General features: G+C 37.0%; 4 protein-coding genes across 6 annotated transcripts; 3 read left to right on the top strand and 1 right to left on the bottom strand.

Annotated features, from left to right (window-relative positions):
• Positions 1-729: 729 nt before the first annotated feature.
• LOC109162692 (MLO-like protein 1) lies at positions 730-7,369 on the top strand. The gene is made up of 14 exons (XM_019311380.1): positions 730-1,299; positions 1,562-1,619; positions 2,149-2,393; positions 4,260-4,376; positions 4,479-4,545; positions 4,809-4,891; positions 5,017-5,091; positions 5,193-5,281; positions 5,409-5,458; positions 5,585-5,625; positions 5,721-5,930; positions 6,013-6,080; positions 6,731-6,791; positions 6,895-7,369. Exons 1-14 carry the CDS (start codon positions 1,177-1,179, stop codon positions 7,108-7,110), a joined length of 1,503 nt encoding a protein of 500 aa, XP_019166925.1. The 5' UTR covers positions 730-1,176; the 3' UTR covers positions 7,111-7,369.
• Positions 7,370-8,131: 762 nt separating this feature from the next.
• LOC109162681 (adenine DNA glycosylase) lies at positions 8,132-11,519 on the top strand. Of its 2 annotated transcripts, none has more exons than XM_019311372.1 (7): positions 8,132-8,663; positions 9,095-9,154; positions 9,519-9,638; positions 9,721-9,818; positions 10,002-10,282; positions 10,786-10,895; positions 10,984-11,519. In XM_019311372.1, the coding sequence occupies exons 1-7, from the start codon at positions 8,142-8,144 to the stop codon at positions 11,056-11,058; spliced, it is 1,266 nt and encodes a 421-aa protein (XP_019166917.1). In that variant the 5' UTR covers positions 8,132-8,141; the 3' UTR covers positions 11,059-11,519. The 2 variants fall into 2 exon arrangements, with proteins under 2 accessions (XP_019166917.1, XP_019166910.1); XM_019311365.1 differs by having other exon boundaries at positions 10,002-10,540.
• LOC109162700 lies at positions 11,393-12,685 on the top strand. The gene is made up of 4 exons (XM_019311387.1): positions 11,393-11,790; positions 11,888-12,078; positions 12,166-12,235; positions 12,319-12,685. Exons 1-4 carry the CDS (start codon positions 11,625-11,627, stop codon positions 12,471-12,473), a joined length of 582 nt encoding a protein of 193 aa, XP_019166932.1. The 5' UTR covers positions 11,393-11,624; the 3' UTR covers positions 12,474-12,685.
• A 238-nt stretch (positions 12,686-12,923) lies between these two features.
• Positions 12,924-18,651, bottom strand: LOC109162666 (auxilin-related protein 2-like). 2 transcript variants are annotated; one of them, XM_019311357.1, is made up of 8 exons: positions 17,700-18,650; positions 15,349-16,918; positions 15,088-15,235; positions 14,905-15,002; positions 14,688-14,753; positions 14,211-14,300; positions 13,780-13,956; positions 12,924-13,570 (listed from the first exon to the last, which is right to left on the bottom strand). In XM_019311357.1, the coding sequence occupies exons 1-8, from the start codon at positions 18,281-18,283 to the stop codon at positions 13,532-13,534; spliced, it is 2,772 nt and encodes a 923-aa protein (XP_019166902.1). In that variant the 5' UTR covers positions 18,284-18,650; the 3' UTR covers positions 12,924-13,531. The 2 variants fall into 2 exon arrangements, with proteins under 2 accessions (XP_019166902.1, XP_019166896.1); XM_019311351.1 differs by lacking the exon at positions 12,924-13,570 and adding an exon at positions 13,605-13,702 and having other exon boundaries at positions 13,767-13,956; positions 17,700-18,651.
• Positions 18,652-21,334: the final 2,683 nt, after the last annotated feature.

The raw sequence follows: 21,334 nt of genomic DNA, 5'->3' as shown, positions 1-21,334 counted from the left end.
ACCTCAATAGTCATAGGACAAAAAGATAAAAATTTACCTTTTGACCAATTAGTAGTATCAACTGATTATAGAAAATGTGTTCAATAAATTAATTATTTAATTTAAATGTAAAATGACGTATATTGTACTATTTAGTTAGCTCTTAAATTACTTTTACAATTTATTGTTGTTGATGTTATTAAGCATTATAACTATTTTTTTTTTTTTGGTTTTATTTTCAAGAATTGTTATAATTATAAAGAAATAGTCCATTGTTGATGAGAATTATATATATATATATATATATATATATATATATATATATATATATAAACATAAGTTGTATATATATAAACATAAGTTAATAATAATTCAACATAATGATTAACACAGCTAAAAGTGTTTGCCCCGTTAATCAATTCAAATGTTTCCTTAATGATATTATAAAATGTAAATTGATTTAAAAAATAATAAATTAAATAAATATATATAAATAATAAAATAACCAACAACTATTAATGTTAACTTATATTTTTAAAATGAAATGCAATAAGCTAAGCTTATATCCACCTTTAAGTTTGGACTTCATATAACCCGCCCACAAATCTATGAAGAAGTAAGTCGAGTCAATTTAATTTCGAAATTTAATATTCAAGTGTAGACTTTTAAGCATAAATAGCCCAACACAAATCAAAATAGCCTTTAATATTTGTAACATAAAGCCAACTAACCCTCATAATAACGCTAGAAGTGTGCCCATTTTATTTTAATTTTTGAAAGCATGGTTCCAAACTTCCAATTCTATACATTTGCATGCTACTTAAGGTGTGATAATGAATGCAGACGTCAAACGCGGTAAAACAACGTACGCAGGATCGTTGATGCAATGATGCCCCACTCGCTGCATGTTTTCACGTTAACTTGAAAGAAAAAGTCGGATCACGTCCACGCTCGTCTTACAATTCTCTCCGATCCACCTACGAAAATCCATATTCGTTCCTTTTTCAATTCTCCAGCAATTTTTTAGATTGTTTCAAGGTTCGTGGACTCCATATTCAATTCCTTTCAACGTTTTTTCTTACAATTCAAACAGCTTACGCCGAGCGAGGATCGAGTAGTGTGCGAAGAGCGAGCGAGAAGTGTTTCTGAATTTGATCGGGTTTAATTTGCTGCGGTGGAGAAGGAAATACATACAAAATGGGCGAGGGGGATGATAAGGACTCGTTGGCGTACTCGCCGACGTGGGTGGTGGCCGCCGTCTGCACTTTCATCATCGCCATTTCCCTCTCCGTCGAACGCATCCTGCACTACACCGGATCGGTTCGTGCTCTTCATATAACGTGTAATTTTTCCAATCACGATTGCGTTTTTCTCGCACGTACGCCTCATTGCTCTGAAGCAAGCGGTTATCTTTTGATATGGGGATCCGTGAAATAATTTCTAGCTCCTTTTCTGTTCGAATTGGATTGGATTAATAATCCGTTGTATTTGAAATGAAATCAACATTTTTCCTTTTCGCTCCGGCGGGGATATATATATATATATTGCTGGAATTGATTTAATCTGTTAACAATTTGTTCAGCATCTGAAGCGGAAGAATATGAAGCCCCTATACGAAGCTCTCCATAAAGTTGAAGAAGGTTAGTTCATACCTCCTCCCTCTTCCTCTCTCAAAACCTACTTATATTTGAGCTCAGGCATGACAACCCTAATAATACTGTTAACTATCTTCTTCTGAATTTATTAGTGCATACTTTCTGGTATTGCTATGGTTTCTTTGTAACTCAAGAAAATAAGAAATGAAATAAGAAGAGGTAATTCTTCTTAAAAGGTTGAATCCATAATCTCAAGGGCTTCCACACTCTAAGGATAAAGCATTTATTCTTTCCAAAAGGTTGAACCCCAACTCTAAGTGCTCTACACTCCGACCTGCATCTGGGAGAACCTTTGATTACTGCGCACAAGGAGCCTCTCACTTTGAGAGGTTGCTCTCACACTGGTCGCTGGTAAGACTCGATCCATGGTAATTCTTTCTAACTTTCACGACCAGTTGAGCTACCCATGCGGATCGGACAGAGCATTTATGATGTATAAATCATGGTAACTTAGCTGAACCACATAGACCAGGAGGATGTATTCATGAATTGATAACCAAATGTGTGGGTGCAGAGTTGATGCTGTTGGGGTTTATATCATTGCTGCTGGCTGTGTTTCAAGATCGCATAAGCAAAATCTGCATACCTCCGGAGGCGATGCATCAAATGCTTCCGTGTACGGGACCTCAGGAAAAAGCCGCTGTGGAGTCTGAAATGGCGGCTCCTCCTGTTTACCCAGGCGCAGAGTTCGATAATCAGCAATCGCCGCCTCCACTGCTCGGTTTCCACGATGAAGGCGCTCCTTACTGCGCTAAGAAGGTAACATAGTTTGTTCCTATTCTTCTTCTTCTTCTCCCAACATCCAACCCTAATGATTCTCCACACTCTAGCCCGATATAGTATATGAGAGGATATAAAGGGATCTTAGATTACACGATGATGACATTATTTTTGGAGTAACAAGGAAACACTAAGTGGGCACGTGGTAAATCCCGCATTGTGATCATAATTGGATGATCAATCTATGTTAGAGATGTCAATTGTACTAATGGAGAACCCAACCCCGCCTTGACGGAAATAGAGAGAAGTTTTGGGGTCGTTTACCAAAATAGAAAAATGGAGAATTTTCTGGAAAAACAGAGAATTGAAGAAGTGGAAGAATGAAAAATGGAAAATTTGTTTACTAAAATCTTATCTCTAATTTCCTAACTCCTCTCCATTCTCCAACCTTATGTACAATTTTAGAGAAAGATTATTTGGATATCTCCAAATGGAAGAGAGGAAGGGGACGCGGGTAAACAGTGCATGGTTTAAATAGGTCTTTGGTTTGAATCCTCCTGTGCACGTACTAATGTGCTTTCTTTGTTTTTTTTGTTTTTCTCCTTTTCTTTCGTTTCTTTGCCTGTTCTTTCTTTCCTTTTATTATTATTATTATTATTATTATTATTATTATTATTATTATTATTATTTGTTTTTCTCCTTTACTTTCGTTCTTATTATTATTATTATTATTATTTGTTTTTCTCCTTTACTTTCGTTCTTATTATTATTATTATTATTATTATTATTATTATTACTCCTTTTCTTTTATTATTATTATTATTATTATTATTATTTGTTTTTCTCCTTTTCTTTCGTTTCTTTGCCTGTTCTTTCTTTCTTTCTTTCTTTCTTCTTCTTCTTCTTTTATTATTATTATTATTATTATTATTATTATTATTATTATTATTTGTTTTTCTCCTTTAATTTCGTTATTATTATTATTATTATTATTATTATTATTAGGGTCGCGTTCTGGTGCGAATAGCGCGTCTAGGACGAAATGCGAACCAATCAGCGCGCGCCACGTGTACAGATCTAGGTGCACATATATTTATAACTAGGTTCACATATAGTTATTACATGCACTTGTAGGTGAAAGTAGGTACACTTGTAGGTGAAATTAGGTGCACCCGATCATTGAATGTTGACATGTGGCGCGCCCTGATTGGTTTGCATTTCGCACCTGAGCGGCCATTTGCATGAGATCGCACCCCATTATTATTATTATTATTATTATTATTATTATTATATCTTTGTTGTAGAAATGTACAAATGCTATATGAGATTATTGTATTTAATGAAATCAGAAAATTAGAGAAATGAAAAATTGGAGGAATAGGGAATGAAAATGAGAAAACTGGAGAAATGAAAAATTGGAGAAATGGAGAAGGAAAACTGGAAAAATGGAGAAATGGAAAACTGGAAATGGAAAAACAGAAAAATGAAGTAAACGACCCCTTTAATTCTCGGTTGAGGATGGAAGCAGGGATGGAGAGTACTCTCCCAACCTGACCTGACCCCACCATGAATATATATATATATATATATATATATATATATAAGTATAGAAGTATAGAAGTATTTAAGATACAACTATATACATTTCCCGCTTCCGCCCGTTGACATCTCTAGTCTAGGTTGATTTGACTCAAATCAAGAATATTGATAAGTCATTTTTGCTGAGAGTGGAACTTGAAACTTGTAACCTTGTGATTACCAATTCAATACCAACTTGACCGTGGTTACCCTTTAGGTGAGGACATTTTATTTATCAGTTGATCTGGTTAATCTAGCTCTAAGAATACTGTCTCTCCTGAGTCTGGGAGTCAGATTCTAACAGTATATACATACTTATTTTTGCAGGGTAAGATGCCAATACTATCTGTCCACGCCTTGCATCACCTGCACATCTTTATCTTTACCTTGGCAACCGTGCACATTACATCTACCCTCATTACCCTTATATTTGGAGTACTGAGGGTCAGTTCAACTTTCAAGAACTACTTCGATTGCACATTGATATTTTGTTGCAGTGTTCTGTTTCTGAAATGATTGGCATTGATATGTTAACTCATGGTGTAGATACGGCAATGGAAGATCTGGGAGGATGAAATTGCAAAAGCTAGTTACCAGACTGAGACTGAGTCTGGTATGGATTCTCTTATCTAATTCTTTAGTGGATCAATCCTGGACCTCCTGGTATAGTTTTTGCCTGGCCATTTTCTGGTTTATTTCTGTTGTGATACATCTTTGTCTGAATTTCCTAGACGGTAATAAGTAATAACTATTGATTTGTAAAGAATAATACTTTCTGATGATTTAATTCATTATTCATAAAGTGTTAGATGTACATTTGTTATTTAATCTAGTTATGAATTGAATACCCGTGCTTCTCTGCTGTTATGCAAACAGGGATCACTGATGTCCAACAACATGATTTCATTAAGTCTCGATTTAAGGGCATTGGTAAACGTTCAACTATCTTGGGTTGGTTGGTATGCTGCTATTCTCTATATTCTTTTTGAAAATGGAAAAGAAATGCTAAAAATCCTTGTTTTTCCTTTACATGATTGGAACAAAAATAATTTCGATTTACCTTCCTTTTTGTTGAGCTTTGCAGCACTCCTTTGCTAAGCAGTTTTATGGTTCTGTCACCAAGACAGATTATATGGCACTTCGTTTGGGATTCATTATGGTAACTATTTCCAAATGTCTATTAGTTTTGATACATTGGCTTCTCGATTTACATGCTGCAGAGTTGCTCGATGCTGTGTTTACAGTAACTTTTTTTCACAGACGCATTGCAGAGGAAATCCAAAGTTCAATTTCCACAAGTACATGATTCGCGCGTTGGAAGATGATTTCAAGAAAGTTGTTGGAATTCGGCAAGTGATAATGAGAAGTTCATAATAAATGTTAAAACCGTCATTTTATAATCTTCTTTTGCTTTCAGTAACCAGTTGCAGCGCTTTCACTGTCATGATTTTTTAAGTATCTTTTATGTTTTTACAGTTGGTATTTGTGGATATTTGTCATTCTCTTCTTGTTGCTGAACATTCACAGTACGTAACTTTCCAAGCTCTTCATCCTGCAATTACCATTGCATCCTTTCATGTCCATTAAAGTATTCAGATTACTTTCTGTTACAGTCTGTTTCTTGATTTGATTACATTTATTCGGTAATGCAGATTGGCATACATATTTTTGGGTATCATTCATTCATTTTGGAGTGAGTGACAGTACTAATTTCTTTTTAATTTTTTTATTTTTTATTTTTGGGGTTAATTTCTTAATGTTTTTCACGAGTTTGTTCTGTGTTTCCAGCTTGTTATTGCTGTGGGTACTAAGCTGCAGCATGTGATTATACAATTGGCTCATGAGGTTGCTGAGAAGCATGCTGCCATAGAGGGTGAACTGGTTGTGCATCCTTCAGATGATCACTTCTGGTTTCACCGCCCCAGAATTATTCTGTATTTGTTACACTTCATTCTCTTCCAAAATGCTTTTGAAATAGCATTCTTCTTCTTGATATGGGTAAGTAAAACTGACTGTGCCTTGGTGGTCTTGATTGTTCCTGCATTTACAATTTCACAGTGTAGATTTAATCCCTTTGCAGACGGAATATGGCATTCATTCCTGCATAATGGAGAAATCCCAGTACTTTGTGCCTAGGCTCGTCATAGGGTATGATCACTAACTCCCTCTGATGTTGTTGTTATGGTAAAATGACCACTTTTTCAATACCCGTTTGTGAGTAGCTATGCTCGCTATAGAAATGACGAATGTATAAATATCTACATTTTTTTTAACTGTTGTGACATTTCTACATATAGTCCTTGACTATCATTTAAACATAGTCATGTCTTCTCTATTTTCTGGAGTTTTGATTATCACTCCAAGTATAACAAACATATAGTCCTTGACTATCATTTAAACATAGTCATGTCTTCTCTATTTTTTGGAGTTTCGATTATCACTCCTAGTATAACAATCTATTACAGCCTTCTGGATTGTAACATCCTCTAATACACCCACCCACGATATTGTTGTTGACCATTTTTTTAACACACTTTTATTAGTTATGCTCACTATAGAAATGACGGGTAATAGCTAGTGTAGTCACCATCGCCTCCACTGAGGCGCGATCTCATGATCTCTCATATGAGAGAATCATTACATGTCATCTGAACACAAGATGTTTGGCATTGTCATGTCTTTTCCATTTGTTGGAGTTTTGACTATCACTTGAAGTATAACAAACTATTACCCCCGGGCCCGGGCTTTCCCTTGATTCTCCCTGTATGTAAATTTTAGCTGTGAGATGTTGTTTGCAGGTTTATCATTCAGTTACTTTGCAGCTATAGCACATTGCCACTGTATGCCATTGTTACACAGGCAAGTTCTGCAATAATCTGCACCAAACCATTCCTGAACAGTACAGCTCCTTTCAATTCCCTGTTGTCTTTTAATCTGTTGATCTATGGGATATGATGTGCAGATGGGAAGCCACTTCAAGCAGTCGATATTTGACGATCATATACGAGCCAGCCTCGTCGACTGGGCTCAAAAGGCGAAGCAGAGGCAGGGGCAAAAAGCTGCTGCAAATGCTGCTGGAGATGAAGGTTCATCATCCACAGCCACAGGCGTGCAGACGGGAGAGATTCGGTCAGCCAACAACCAGGACCAGTCAGCCATTGATATTCGCCAGGCTTAAAGAATCCTTTGCAGATTGCAATATAATGCCCGTTTTGTCGATCTCCAACTTCCACAACTCTTTGCAGCTCAGGCTCAGGATCTGATCATTTGTGTATATAGGTGATGGCGAGTCCCCCGCGCTCACTGTACTAAATTTTGTATCATGTAATGTGGTTTAAGACTTAAGAGTACTATACTAAATTTTGTATCATATTGTGAGTCTAATTTTATTGTAATGAATGAATATGTAAGATCACGATATTTAACGAGTTGAATTATATGGTAGAGTAAATTTCATTTTTAATTCTATGACTATTGGGGTTTTGTTAATTGCAGTTTACGAGTTTCAAAACTGTCAATTTAGTTCATTAATTACTCAATTTTGGTCACTTCCAAATTGTCGGTCAAAACTTACCAGAAAATATTATAAATTTGGTTGATTTTTTTAATGGAAAATCTCACATATGTTACTTAAATGTTCACTCTAAGTAAAATAATGATCCTAGCTAACTGACTCAAACAAAAAAAAAAAACCAATAAATAGTTTCATACAAGGAGGTGAACTTAGAACCATCAATAGTCTGGTCAATTTAACTAAAGATATGTCAATTGAGTTATAACTTGTGATTCAATGTATAAAAAGTGATAGTTAAAACAATCCGTTATTACCTATTATTCAACACAATCAACTATTAACTAGACAACTTAGTTGATTCTTATGTACTACGTAATAAATTATGGACAATGATATATGATCGAAATATAACAAAAATTACATTTATCATCAAATTGGAATATGCTATACATCATTATATTGATAACATAGGTGTAACCACAATAGTAGTAGTTGGTTGTGCAATGATCCATTGATACAATGATACTCCTTAGTATACTACCCAAATTGAGGGCAAAAATGGAAAGTGAACTTTTAAATGACTAAATTAAGGGCTACGATAATATGTTAAACAAGAGGGGTTAAAGTGTGATTATAGCAAAAACATTACTCCTCCAAAACATAAGCGGATAAGGAAGGGCTTTGTTCCGGTTCGGATGAGCTGTGCCATAGATTCCATAAATTCCTACTTTCAAACCCACTGTTTAGCGGGAAAAATAAAACTATCTCTGCTCACAATACGAGCTCACCGCCACCGTTCGTCGCCGAAAATCACATCTATGGACGGCGGCGCCGGCGCCGGCGAGAGGAGAAGGCACACCGTTGCCTCGAAACCGAACAAGAGGCCTCGGCGGAGCTCTGAAGCAAGGCTCAAAAAGGAAGTTCCCGCCTGCGGGGGAGACATAGAGGATACCGTCGCTTTCACCGGAGAAGAAACCACAAAAATCAGGGCTTCTCTGTTGCACTGGTACGATCGCAATCGCAGGGACCTTCCTTGGAGAAGAACGAGTGATACTAAAGCGAATGGTGATGAGGGTGAGAGAGAAAGGAGGGCTTATGAGGTTTGGGTTTCGGAGGTAATGCTGCAGCAAACTAGGGTTCAGACGGTGATAGATTACTTCAACCGGTGGATGCAGAAATGGCCGACTGTTCAACACCTCGCTCGAGCTTCTCTTGAGGTGTTGTAATACTCATTCAGTATTTTGGTTTTCTTGATTGAATTTCTAGTTTAATTTCATTTCATTTTTGGATAACTGATGGAAACCACAGCCACTCCACAGTGTATACGGGTAAATCCCGTCTTGTGACCTGATTGAGAAAGGTTCACAACAGCCAGTCTAGATTACTCATGACTGATCGCTCAAACCGAGAAGGTCAATCGACCGCTCACACTTAGAGCCGACCTAGATTGTCCATAGACCATAGGTTGCCCCCACTATGAGTTGAACTTGAAACCTTATGATTACTGCTAAATGCTAATGGCTAGCCTGATCAACTTGGCTGAGGTTGCCTTTTAATGTTTTTTCTTTTATATGTAATAGATGAGAAAAATCGAATATGGTGCCTATAATTTAATTTCATTTTTGACATTATTGAAACTGGTTTGCAGGAAGTGAATGAGATGTGGGCAGGTTTGGGCTATTACAGACGGGCTCGATTTCTCTTAGAGGTTAGCTGTCTCTTGTATACACTATTTGTTTTCTTCTGTGATTAGAAGTACAGAAAAGTGCTATACATAAGCAGAGATTCTGGTCTTTGCAAATTTTATTTTCTGTTGATAAAACAGAGATAAAGTTGGTAGCTTTATGACTTCTAGATTCAATTAGCTTTAGCAGGCATAAGATGAGTGGTAGCTGAAAATGAATGGTGAGGTTAGACCCTGATATTTGATCTGCAGTATTATGCCAGAAATCTATTCTTCATGTTAAAGGATGTTTTACCACCAAGCTAAATGTGTAAATGTTCATAGTATATTGTTCTCGTATCTTTTTAGCAAGCATTGGTTTATTTATACGGATAGCTGTATTTTGCAGGGTGCAAAAATGATTGTTGAAGATGGTTGTGGTTTTCCAAACACAGTTTCTGGTCTTCGTAAGGTTAAGGGAATTGGTGAATATACAGCTGGTGCCATTGCCTCCATTGCCTTTAATGAGGTCAATATTTTCATCAAACTTTTGCTTTGAGAATGCTTTCTTCCCCGTTTACATGTTTCTGGTTTACACATTTCCTATTTAGGCAGTGCCAATTGTTGATGGAAATGTAGCCAGGGTCACTGCAAGGCTTAAAGCCATATCTGCAAATCCTAAAGACAAGGTGACCATCAAGAACTTTTGGTGAGGTTTGCTATTATGAAAGAATTTCATTTACTGTTTTCTTCCTCAAAATAATTAGGGCATATTTTAACATATAAACGATTTCCATCCCCAGTAATGATATGTGATAAGAATGTAGCATGACCTTATCCTATGGTTTTCTTTACAACCCTTAATTTTGTATTCCGACTTGTTTTGAATTAGGAAACTAGCAGGTCAATTAGTCGACCCTTGCAGGCCTGGAGATTTAAACCAGGCTCTCATGGAGCTCGGTGCCACAATATGCTCCCCTGTGAACCCGAGTTGTGATACATGTCCTATCTCTACTCAGTGTCGTGCTCTGTCACTCTCTGCCCAGGACGAGTCAGTTGTAGTTACAGATTTCCCGACAAAAGTAGTCAAGGCCAAACAGAGGCATGATTATTCTGCCGTGACTGTAGTGGAAATACTAGAAAGCCAGGACATGGAAGAACACGAATCTAACAGTAAGTTTCTCATTGTAAAGAGACCAAACGAGGGTTTGCTCGCTGGGCTCTGGGAGTTTCCGTCCGTCTTGTTAGATGGAGAAGCTGACTTGACCTCGAGAAGAAAGGCTACAGACAATCTTCTCAGATCCTCATTCAACTTAGACACTAAAAGGTTATACAGTGTAAATTCAAGGGAACATGTTGGAGAATATGTTCACATCTTCACTCATATTCGTCTTAAGATGTACATAGAGCTGTTGGTCCTGTGTCCAAAAGGTTCTACAACACTTTCCCTTCTTTAGTTTAAAAGAGTTTTTTTTTTAGTACTACCGACTTTGTTACCATGTAGTATCTGTTCATAACTACTTTCTCAACCTACTGAAGCACAAAGAGTCGATACCGCCCGCCCTTATTGGGGTTCAAATTCATGACCTCCCATTTGGGAGAGTCACTTCATGTCACTAGACCACAAGGTCATTGACAGTTTAAAAGAGTTTATTTTTTATTATTTGTTGGTGCAGGAACAAGAAATGTGCCTGGTAGGAAAGAAGGTAAGGAGGAGACTGCAATGTGGAAATATGTTGACAAAAAGGAACTTTCTACCATGGGATTAACATCTGGAGTTAGAAAAGTAATGTTGAAATCTTAAATTAGAGTTTCTATTGACTTGGTAACCTTTATTTTAAAAAAAAAAAAAAATTGTGAATTTTTGTATGCAGGTGTATGACATGATTCAGAAGTACAAACAAAGTAAATTGGATTCAATCTCAGAGAAACAAAGACTGAGAAAGTAGATTGTAGTGCCACTTGAAGCACACCAATTGAGAAAGTATTTTGGCTCAAGAAAAACCATAACAATTTTTTTTGGGGTGACGAGGGAAACAAGTAAGCACTACTGGGATATGTACTGAGTAAACGAGAGAAATTAGCAGGCACTATTGAAGGTGTAGACTGTTCTTGTGTTTGATTGAAAAAGTATTTATAAAAATGGAACTCAAATATTTCACTCATTTGATTTTGGAAGTATTTAAAATAGAATGAAAATTTTGTAATTTTTGTCTATACTCGATTCGGGGGCTCAGCACCACTACTTCACAAACTCTCACAGTGACGATCACAAAATAAGTGGCATTTATTCACCTAACCTCACTGTGTGGATAACAAAGGCTCCTTCTCCAGCTCTCTCTCTCTCTTCCTACTTCTTTCTTCTCTGTTCACCGCTAACATTTATCGTTCTCCCCCTTCCATAAAAAAATATTCTCAAAAAGAAAAAGAAAAGAGTAGGAAGTAGACATAGTAATGTTTGATTAGTGGAGAGATCAGAGAAGAAGCTCGATTAGGCTTACTTGTCTCAGAGGCGATGGCGGCAACGACGGGAGGATCCATCGCGGCGCTATCCAGCTTTCGTTCGTCTTCCAGTCTCAGCCGTAAAGCTAAGTCCGGCACTTGCGTTCCGGTGATTTGCAGAGTCGTCTTTCCGCAACGAAACATTGCCTGCTTTGCCGTTCAGGAATCGTCCGCAGCAGGTGATTTCTACGTTCTCACCTTCTTCTTTCTCGACTACGTGTTGCTTTTTTTTTTTTTTTAAATCTTGTTCGGTAATTAATGGCGGTTGAAAACTAGTGGCTGCTGAAACGAAAAAGGAAGAGGAGCCGGTTGAGGAAACGGAAAAGCCGAAGCGAAAACCGGTCGCCAAAGCGCCTGCCAAACCACTGCCTCAGATGATGGAAGAGGATGTCATTCCTTCATTGAAATCGACTCTACAAGCTCAAGATGATATCACTGAACTCGAACTGTCTTTCAACGATAACAAGGTTAGGTCACTCTTCTATTACACAATCCTTTCGCTCCTTAATTTTTATCTCCCAAGTCTTGCAATCAATTTTTATTGATTGTTTCAGCTGGAGGGTTCGTTTCTGAAGAAGGGTTATCCATATTCCTTCTGGGCGTTTTTCCCCAACGGACTTACCGGTATATCTCACATCTTCATCTGCTCATTGCTTGCATATCTACATGAAGAAGAAAGAAATCTAATGTTATTAATTTGGTGGCAGGTCCAAAAGGATTCTCACTTTCATCATATGGAAATGGAGCCAGCACTGTAGAACCTTTTCTTGTTGACGAGAAAAAAATTACAGAGAAACACATTGTGTTCTGGGTTGAGAAGCGTTTGGCTGCTCAGGGGATCATCCCTGTCTGGAAAGAATAGGCATGTTTCTCAATTTCCATTCAACACATGTAAAATCACCACACACCATATTTTCTCTTCTGTACTGTATCCCTTTGCAGTTGCAGAAACAGAGAATAACAAATTCCCAAATCACAAAGTTGTATGTACTTCCCCACTTCTATGTAATCAATTCAAGACCTCACATACAATCATCAGAATATGGAAAATACTATAATATTTATTTCATTCTCTACTTCCAACTTTTACTCCCACACTTCTCAGTGGCAGGTTTTCCTTGTCACCCTGAAAAAAATAAGTTCTATCTTTATGGAAATTCTGACAACTAGTCAGAATGAAGCAATATAGTACAAGTTTTGTCAGTAGAATTTTTAGAAACTGAAAGAGAAGCATAAATCTCATAAAGAAATAGAGAATAAGACCTGGCTTCAATCCACAACAGTATGAGGTCTGTTGATAAAACCATGGTAGAAATGTACAATCACTCTACAAAATTTGTTGTGAAGAGGCAACAAATGCAATCATTGGTAGAAATACACTGACACTATACAAGCCAAAAATACATAGAAATGAGCAGAAAAAGAATACATTTTATATTAGCTCCCTGCTAAATATGAATGCGGTTCTCCTGAAGATTTATGTATGGAGATTAGAGGGGGGAAAAGAAAACATCTCTCTTACACAAACAAATGCGAACTTTAACAAGAAGCATAAAGAATTGGCAAAAACAAACAAAATAATCATCTGATGCAGATGAAGTGGGCAATCAAATGTGACATAGAAGCACAGGAAGATTGGATATAATACTAGTCTACACCAACCAGTCACTTCAAATGCCGTATAACCCCTCTCTGGCATTGAAACAATTTACAACGGTCGTATATTTTACTTTACCATGCATCTCAGCAGCAGCTACAAATGCTTCACCCCATACCAGCAGCTTGCAAGAAGCAAGATCCAACACCAATGGGCACGAAAAAATTGTGGGCATCATAGCATGAGCATCTCTGGTAACTGTGCACACAACTTCTATAGATAGTAGTCCAAGAGCCATTCAAAAGTAATCAATGAATGTAGATCTAGAAAAGCTCCTCCGAGTTAAATTTGTTCCATGCTTCCTATAAAAATGCACCCAATATAGTAAAGCAGCAAGACAAGGAGAATAATAAAGTATAACATTTTGTTGTTTCAGAGAGGGTCAATCTGCTGTTTAACTAGAAAAATGAAATACACACTCATATGAATCATACCATATTTCCATTGACTAAAAGAATTGATAATAATGATATTTAGGAGAAATTTGATATTGATCACTGAGAAAAAGTACCTTCAGGAGATCAAAGACCTTCTCAGCAATATATTTCTGCTGAAGAGTAGCACCTTTCTGTTGCACCTTATCAGGATGTATACAAAGGGTTGCTTTTCTATATACTTTCTTGACAGATGCACCGGTAATCAAGTCTGTCAAGGAAACAGGGTGCCAACCACATTCAGGCCAAAGAACCTGATCATTCCAACAAGAGTAAATATTACACCCTTTACCAGAAAAAAAGGTAATTAATCCAAACAATTACCCAATAAACCCATCTCAAAAATATAAAACTAGTGAAACAAGGGAAGGTTGCTATTACGCCAGGAGGTTAGTAAAGATAAAAATAAGCCTCATCCAGTTTCCTTGTTCTGTTTTCACTTTTTTTGGTCTTTTGGGGCAAGTGATTATCTCTAATAAGAAATGAGAAAATTTTTAGCCAAACGCACATATTGCAGAGTTGATAGAAGTGCACGCAGATTTCCTTCCTTCCCAGCAGCCCATCGCTTGATTTCAATATCCAAAGTCTCCGCAATCCTCTGAAAGCAGATCATACAAACCATCAGATATGATATTAAAAAAATGATGTTGAGATGTTATTTAGAGTGTATTTGTGTTGTTCAGAAAATGATTGAGTTAATTTGTAAAGATACAAAACTTTCTTTTTTTTTTAAATGTCACATAAGAAATTGTAAGCTATTTCAGATCATGAGGCGAGTAAGGTATAATCTTATTTTTAGATAAAGATTCTAACATCCTAATTATTATTTTTAACAAGCTCAAAATTTTAATAAGTAACATGGAGGCATCTCCATCCCTCTAAAAAAATGATGTGGTGCTCAACAAAATCAACTGGCATAGCTTATAAAAAGTAGTGTGATCTTTTTAAGTTGTATTAGTTGTAAGCTGCTCAAAAAGACACTTACATGTCTTTCTTCCTGATCCCTTTGGACTTGAAGGTCACGTTGATTCTTTTCAGCCAAAGCTTTCGCCTGCACAATCACATATATCAACCATGCAGCCAAAACTACTATAGTACTATATACACAATACTAGGCAAGTATACAGTATACTCAAGGGTATCCTATATAGCAGGTGGTCCAACATGCTAAACCAAACAAGCAAGTGCATTTGAAAACATACCGCACGCTCTTGAGTACGTTGATGACGCTCCAATCTAGCTCTTCTTCTTTCCTCACTCTCTCCATCGACTTCCTGGAACTCCCCAGATGATGAAGCAGCTATTCATCCAAATAAAGTAAACACAAATTCATGAGATGGATTTAATATCTAAGATGTCATGCGTCACAAGGGAAAGCATGATACCTCCAAAAATTGAAGACAGATCATCTACAATATTATTGGCAGATGACACTTTCCTCATGTTATTAGAGGAGACCCCACCAGAAGAAAATGTTGACTTTGTCCCCTCAGAACTTCCCTTATTATGGAATTGTGTATCAAACATTGTTTCCTTGAAAAAAAAAAAGATGAAGAAAAGGAAGATCTCAGAAAATATGCATAATAAAACCACCAGTGTTGCAAAAGGCTTCCTGTACATATCATGGAGTTCAATAGGCCACTCACTGGAGAACTTGTCTTTGGCACACTGCTTGCTCGAGTACTAAAGAAGGATTCAAGATCATTATCATTCCTTTGCTGACTCATCTTAGCAGCAGCAGCAGCAGCTCTCTCTCGAGCCTCTGCAGCAGCTCTCTCTCGAGCCTCTGCAGCAGCCCTTTCCACAGCAGCTCGTTCTGCTCGACGGCGTGCCTCAGCCTCAGTCTTTGCTTTTTCTCTTGCTTCTCTCTCTCTTGTTTCCGCATTTTGCCTTTCCCTTGCAGCTGCTGCAGCTCTTTCACGAGCTTCTGCTTGTGCTCTCTGAACTGCAGCCCTTTCAGCCCGTTCTCGAGCTTCAGCAGATGCCTTCTCAACAGCAGCTCTTTCAGCTTTCATTCGTGCTTCAGCTGCTGCTTTTTCGCGTGCTTCAACTGCTGCCCTCTCACGCGCTTCCTTTGTAGCCCTTGCTACAGCTTGCCTAGCCCTATCCCTTTCAGCCTCCCTCTCTCTTTCAAGCCTCACTCTCTCCCTCTCTTTTTCAAGTCTCCTTTGTTCTCTCTCTTCCTCTTCCTTTTCACGCTGACGGTGTTCACGCTCTAATCTCTCTTGGTTTTCCCTATGTTCTCTCTCATGCATGACCTGTTCATCCTTTTCCATCTGCACAGCTTCCTTACTTCTAGCAGCCTTCACATTTTCTCTTTCCCGGACTTCCTTAGCATGTCTAAATTTAGCCTCAGCCATATCAACAGCCTCTTTCATTGCAGCAGCAGCAGTGTTTGCATTCATTTCTTCACCAGAAAGAACATCGACATTTCCATCAACACTGTTTCGAGTCCTCCCCATGGCAAATTCCTCAAATTCATCCAGATGTGATACTGGAGGGCTCTTAGCAGTGGAGAAAGCAGGTTTAGTACTTTGAGAGTATTGACTGTAACTTGGGGATGAAGAATATTCATCAGCTCTTCTTCTTCCGTGTGAAGTGAAGAAACCAGCCTCTGGCTTTGAGGTCCACCTTGGAATTGGAGGTGGGGGCCGTGATGGAGGTGGAGCACTAGTAGGTTGTGTGCAAAGAGGAACCTCTGATACAGTAAGCCAAATATCTTCTGAAGGTTGCTCTGGTTCCTCAGATCTGGGAGATGAATCCACCTGGGAGTTTGTCTCAGTATGATTTGCACTTTCATTTGGAGGAGAAGCAGATTGACTAAAGGACTTATGAGTCTCTGCAGAGGGCATGTCGAACAGAGGAGGCTCCTGAGAGTCATTCCCTGGAATCTCAGAATATCTGAAAGAAGATTTTCCACTATTTACATTAGACTCATCCATCAGTGGTCCATCTCTTGGTGGCACAGATTTACCAAAGCCATTGAGTGGATCCAAGCCATCAAATACATTCCCACCAATAGATGAAGAATCAGCCTTAGCACTTCCAGATTTACCAAGCTTAGTAATTTCTTCAAGTGGATCAGAAAATACCCCAGGAGAAGATGTTGGGGCTGAAGATGTTCCTAAAACAACAAAAGGGTCATCCATAACACTTGATGTCTGACTGGAACTACCAGGTGGTTTGGAAGGTTGTTTATTTGACCCTGTAAATGGCCTGTGAAAGAAGAACAGTCAACTGTTCTTTAGCTTATTCAATTGAAACTATAGGGATAATTAAAACTTTGAAATGATTGCTATTTCATCAATTTAATGTATGACACTGAAAAAATATGTCAAGAAAAAGCTATTCAAGCTTTCCACTATGGCCTCACTTGATCTAGTTAATTTTGAAACCATGACCTGAGGTTTTTATGTGTAATTTCACTTACCTTCACAACAAATTTGAGTTTTGGCCAACTTTTCAAAAGCTTTAGAAAGTACAAAAAGGTACTCTTTACAAGAACTTCTAAACACAAAACGCATAGTTCATTGAAGGGATCACAATAGTGAAGATGGACTTATCAAAGAAATCCCTTTTTCTTTTCCTCTGAAAATCAAACCAACATCCTACGTTGATGAAGACAACATACCCTATACCTTGCCACCTGCAGATATAACAGTTCATTTTCACCAATGTCACACCACTCAATGCTCCAGGCTCCAGCATATATCCACATAGGAGGTTAATTATTCATATGGACATGACTGTAACTTCACTATCACTTGATCTAAATACAGGTTTCACTTCACATTCACCACCACCAATCACCCAAGAGGGCAGTAAGCAAACTACTATATATCATCAACAATACTATTTATAATCTTTACGCAGTATAATCTAATTCAACTTAGGATTAGATCACATGCTACATTGACACGACCACTGCTTGGTGAAAGTATAACTAGACATAAATAACCAGAAATGTTACACCATTGGAGAAAGATATTTAATGTACCTGTTAGTACTGGCTGCACTACTGCTGCCAAAACCAGCTAGCAGATCATCAAACGCTCTCGAGCTTGAGTTCTTGCTGCTCTGGGGTTCTGCCACCTTCTCATTCCTCCCCAAATTCCCAAACAGATCATCAAACTGGTTACTACTGTGATTCTTTCTAGGCGGAGAAGTCATTGAGGCAAACACATCACCATCAAATCGGGCCGTTGACGAAACCGATTTGCTCTTCAGTCCTGGCAGTCCATCAAAAATATCCTCGTCGTAGACCGGCTTATCATACACGGGTACAGAAGACGTCTTGCTGCTGCTATTGTCGTAATTGTTCTTCGAATCATTTCCGGGCTTGAAAATTGAATCGTAATCCAAATCGTTCATCGCAGAATAGTTTTTATTGCTATTGCTACTGGAACTCGTGTATTTAGGCGGACCACCGAAAACGTCGCTGAACAACGCCCCATCACGATCGTCGAACAACGGCGAGGAGGAGGAAGCTGGCCGGCGATCACCGGCGCCGGATCTCATGGGAGCCGATTTTCCACCAGGTCGCAGCCCAAAGTCTCGGGCCAACACATCCAGGTCGTCCATTGCGGAGACAGGTAGCTGCGCACGGTTCGAGCTAAGCTATGGCAGATCTGAGAGCCGATAATTGCCCTCAGAAGTAGGGCAATGGCCGCCGGTATGGATCTGAAATTCCAACCGACGTCAAGGCCAAAACTGACCAATTCGATTGTTCTGAGTAGATAATTTTAGGTTTCCTAATTACCACAGAAATTATATAGATACGAACCGAATCTATATCTATATTTGGTAGTAAGATAGAAGAGGTTAAATGTTTGATTAGGGTTTGAAGTATGAAGATGAGAGGGGTGATGAGGTTTCTTCTCTCTTCTTTCGTACTTCGACCTCCGTCGTCTTGTTCTCTCTGCTGCCAGTCGACGTCTCTCTTATTTTTCACATTTTTACATTTTTACATTTATTATTATTATTTGATTTGAAATTTTCATCGACGGCTCTTCTTTCCAAAAATCAATTTTAGCCTTCACATTCTCTGTATATTTTATCTTGGCATTGAATTTTATCCAATTCATTCTTTACGCGGTAAGGACAGATATATGGTCCTTTCGGCGTAACGGCGACGGACGTTTGGTCAGGTAAGACGTTTCAATTCTATGTTTTATTTCTTCTCTCAAATACTGAATCAGTGAGTTAAGCTTTTGTGAATAATTCTATGTTTTCTTTATTTCAGTGACATGGACATATTAGAGAAATTTTGTGTAGTGAAACTCGTAACTTTTAATACGATAATGTGTTTTATTTACTTGACTATTAATAGATTTTGGAGCATTCATGTGGTATTTGAAAATTATATCTCGTTAGAAGGGACAATGACCTCATGCTAACCATTCTCACTTTTACTAGTCATACTCACAAAACAATCAAGTTAACTTGGATCAATCTGCTCAAACAATCAATACTTATTTAATCGGTTAAGTTAATTGATTTTTTAGGTTAAAATCTTATTGTTTTAACTCTACAACCTTTAACTATTACATTTCTTGGATAAATTCAACTAATATTTTTAGTATTTAAAATATAACATTATAACCGTTTAATATTAACAAACTAATACATTTATATTACTAAAATATAAATTTAAAGTATCATTTGATAAATCCAAACTTCTAATTTCAAATTCTAGCTAAAAAACATAACGTAGCAGGTGACTCGAACTCTAAATCTCCACATTCAAGTTTAGAAATCTAAACACAAAACATAAAAGTAAAGTTCAAACAATGTCGATCCACTCGGTGTCAAGAGGCAAATTATGATGTGCATCCGTATGCACCGTGCACGGTGCATACGGATGCAAAAACGACGTCGTTTTGCATCAAAATACGCATCCTACTTTTAAAAAAATCAATTTCGATTTCCGGCAACAACATATGTTATTCATTTTTAGTTCATACATTCTGGATTTTTAGTTATAAAATTCTGAAGGTATAGTTATGCAATTCTGGATGTATAGTTATGCAATTCTGAATGTGTAATTATGAAGTTATGGAGGTGTAGTTATGCAATAATTCTGGATTTATAGTTATAAAGTTATGGATGTGTAGTTATGCAATTCTGGATGTATAGTTATGAAATTATGGATGTGAAGTTATGCAATTCTGGATTTATAGTTATAAAATTATGGATGTGTAGTTATGTAATTCTGGATGTATAGTTATTAAATTATGGATGTGTAGTTATATAATTTTGATTTTTTTTTTTAAGTTAGACGTCAAAACGACGTCGTTTTTGCATCCGTATACACCATGCATGGTGCATACGGATGCACAGTGTAACGATCCGTGTCAAGATTGCTCGTTCGAGCCATCAAACATATTAGATCAATATAAATTTTTATTGAGTTACAAATATTTCAACTCTTGAGTCACTAATATTTTTATCGTGTCGCGCAGTCCGTGGGTTTCAAGTTAAATTTACATCCCTATTGATTTTTGCATCTCGTGAAATGAGATATGGAATACTATTTTAACTGTCGATTTCACTACCATTATTATTTTTTTTTTTTAAATTTCAATGAAACAACTAAAAGCACAATTAAATAATTTTATCAATAATCTACCTTTCTAACTATCATTTAATATCACCGTTGCTATTATGTTTTCAATATTATCCATTTTAAATTTTTATTTGATACAACCATTTTCAATTTGAAAATACAAAATTACAATTTCATAACAGCTAAAGAGGAGATAATAGTTCAAAACCCCCAATGCAACTAAAATCAAACAGTCCTAAAGTAATGTTCATTGGATTGAGATAAGTTTCAGGGAGTATTTGGATTTTGTCCTTCAAGTTCAAGTTTTCAAGCCTAAGTTTGTGTTGAGTATATGGCATCCACTTTCTCTGTGTACCAGTAAAAACATTACTCTTGTAGCTCAATAATCCATTGGACAGTAAATTTCATAGATTTGTTTGAATTTTGATGAACAAGATTGTCCCATATATTATCTCTTCATATTACTCCACCTCGCCCATTAAATACATTAGTTAAACTATATATGGACTCAATAGACCCATCATCATACCCATGAGAAGATAAAACAAGTTAGTGGTCCTATTTGATAAATGGCCGTTAGCTGTTAGCTGATTGAGTTACTAAAGGGTATAACTAGTTGATAACATTAGCTTATTGTAGAAAAGTATTTGATAAATTAGCTTTTAACTGATAGCTATTTGGTATAATTTCTTTTATCAAAATGCTAATTGAAAAAGTTGTTTTGACTCTTTGAGCAACTTTTTGTATTTTAGCATTTTGGAATTACAAAAAACTAATTAACAAACACTTATATTGATTTTTTTAACTAAGTCAAACAACTAATAGTGGTCAAATAAGCCAAAATTAGCTTATAGACTAACTATTTTACCAAGCAAGACCAATATAACTTTGAGACTTAAAGTAACACTAGTAATTGTCCCGTGCGATGCACGAATAAAAATTATACAATATTAAGTTAAGTTATTTTAATTAGATATATAAATATATCTCACAGTAGTAGACAAAGTAAGGCATGACAAAAGTTAAGAAACATTGAAATAAAATTACAAATTATTAAATACTTGGTG

The sequence above is a fragment of the Ipomoea nil genome, unplaced genomic scaffold (assembly GCF_001879475.1).
Source record: "Ipomoea nil cultivar Tokyo-kokei standard unplaced genomic scaffold, Asagao_1.1 scaffold0302, whole genome shotgun sequence".
Lineage (NCBI taxonomy): Eukaryota > Viridiplantae > Streptophyta > Magnoliopsida > Solanales > Convolvulaceae > Ipomoea > Ipomoea nil.
The sequence above is the reverse complement of the archived record's forward strand: the minus strand, read 5'-3'. Positions and strand labels throughout refer to the sequence as shown.